Genomic DNA, 1,856 nt, shown 5'->3' with positions numbered 1-1,856 from the left:
GTTTCTGATTTGTGAAAGCTTTTGCTGATTTGTGAAAATGTGAAATAGGAGGATTTTATCGCATTTTTTGCACACTGACCAGATAAACACAGGCTCCTGTTTAAAAAATACTGCACCTAGACAGCTCAAACCAGAATTAAATGATGCTTTAGATAGTAAAGAATAAATTAAGCATAGTTTCTGATTTGTGAAAGCTTTTATTGATTTGTGAAAATGTGAAATAGGAGGATTTTATCGCATTTTTTGCACACTGACCAGATAAAAACAGGTCCTGTTCAAAAACTACTGCAGCTAGACAGCTCAAACCAGAATTAAATGATGCTTTAAATAGTAAAGAATAAATTAAGCACAGTTTCTGATTTGTGAAAGCTTTTGCTGATTTGTGAAAATGTGAAATAGGAGGATTTTATCGCATTTTTTGCACACTGACCAGATAAAAACAGGTCCTGTTTAAAAACTACTGCACCTAGACAGCTCAAACCAGAATTAAATGATGCTTTAAATAGTAAAGAATAAATCAAACACAGTTTCTGATTTGTGAAAATGTGAAATAGGAGGATTTTATCGCATTTTTTTGCACTCTGACCACTTAAAAGCAAGTCCTGTTCAAAAACTACAGGACTTAAACATCTTAAGCATGGATTAAATTATGCTTTAAATAGTAAAGAATCAATCAAATTTTGTCTCTGATTTGTGAAAGCTTTGATTGATTTGTGAAAATGTGAAATGGAAATTTTTTTGAACTGGATGTATTTACATTTATTTTATGTTTTTTTTAAATCACAATTGTCAGTCCTTTTTCTTTTTGGTGAGACAAATTTTTGGCAGAGGACTAGAATGCACAAAATGGAATGCTACAGTTATTTTAAACATTAAATATTTATTGTTTAGGCACAGGTCCAACGGATCAAGGATATTCGGAACAAAGGAAGTAAAAGTTAAAACAGAAAAAAACCCAACACAAAAGCAGATGCTTTAAAATTAATCAGTAATCAAAACAAGGAAAAACTTATCTAAAAACCATAACTAAACTAAATTTATTTTCTGGAACATGAATGAATCACCTATTTGCGAGTCAGTTGCTTGCCCTGACCATAACAATGTGTCCAACCTGACAGCCGGTTGCAAGTTTCTTCTGTGAGCTTTTTATGGAAATTGGAATGTCGTCTCTTCCTTCCTTCTTGGATTCCTGTAGTCCAGGGGTCACCAACCTTTTTGAAACTGCGGGCTACTTCATGGGTACTGAATCATACGAAGGGCTACCAGTTTGAAATAATACATTTCCTTAGTTCGCCTTTAGTTCTACATTATTAATAGCAATTAATGATACTTCTCTATGTGAAGACACTGATTTCTTAGCATAATTATCAACAATGACAACAAGCTAGGAAACAGATATCAATATTCAGAACTTTATTAATCTCAACAGATCTTGTCACATTTTGAGGTAATGACCAAATGAAATGTTTTTAACAAAATTATAACTTATTATTTAATTAATTATTATTAATTAATTATAACTATTATTAGTGGATACGCTCCTCAAACGCTTTAATTCAGTCTCATGAACCCGTCCCTTTATTTTCCTTTAACCTCTGAACAGATTGATTGACAGATCCCACAGCAGACAAGAATCTGCGCATGGTGCGTTCACTGACCTCTGGACATAAGCAAACAGCCACTCGGCCCAACCCAGTCCGCTAAACTTTGTCATTTTTAAACAATTCACAGCAAAACAAATCAGTTTTTCAGAGAAAACGTCGACACTATTTAATCAATCGATTATATACGGTGCCGGTGTTCTATGTTTCCTCTGACAAACTGCTTCGTTTTACTGCCGATATCCGGGGCTCAGT

General features: G+C 33.7%; 2 protein-coding genes across 5 annotated transcripts in view; one reads left to right on the top strand and one right to left on the bottom strand.

Moving 5' to 3' along the window:
• The window catches only part of rph3aa (rabphilin 3A homolog (mouse), a), a 199,717-nt gene that overhangs the window by 177,753 nt on the left and 20,108 nt on the right, over positions 1 to 1,856 (top strand). The gene's annotated exons all lie outside the window — the stretch shown is intronic.
• The window catches only part of LOC118599448, a gene marked incomplete in the record, with an annotated part of 3,309 nt that continues 2,233 nt past the window's right edge, over positions 781 to 1,856 (bottom strand). Inside the window, 1 exon segment of the mRNA XM_036214534.1 lies at positions 781 to 1,198. Within this exon segment, the coding sequence (XP_036070427.1) occupies positions 1,076 to 1,198 (123 nt within the window).

The sequence above is a fragment of the Oryzias melastigma genome, linkage group LG12, assembly GCF_002922805.2.
Source record: "Oryzias melastigma strain HK-1 linkage group LG12, ASM292280v2, whole genome shotgun sequence".
Lineage (NCBI taxonomy): Eukaryota > Metazoa > Chordata > Actinopteri > Beloniformes > Adrianichthyidae > Oryzias > Oryzias melastigma.
This window is presented reverse-complemented; position numbering and strand designations above follow the sequence as displayed.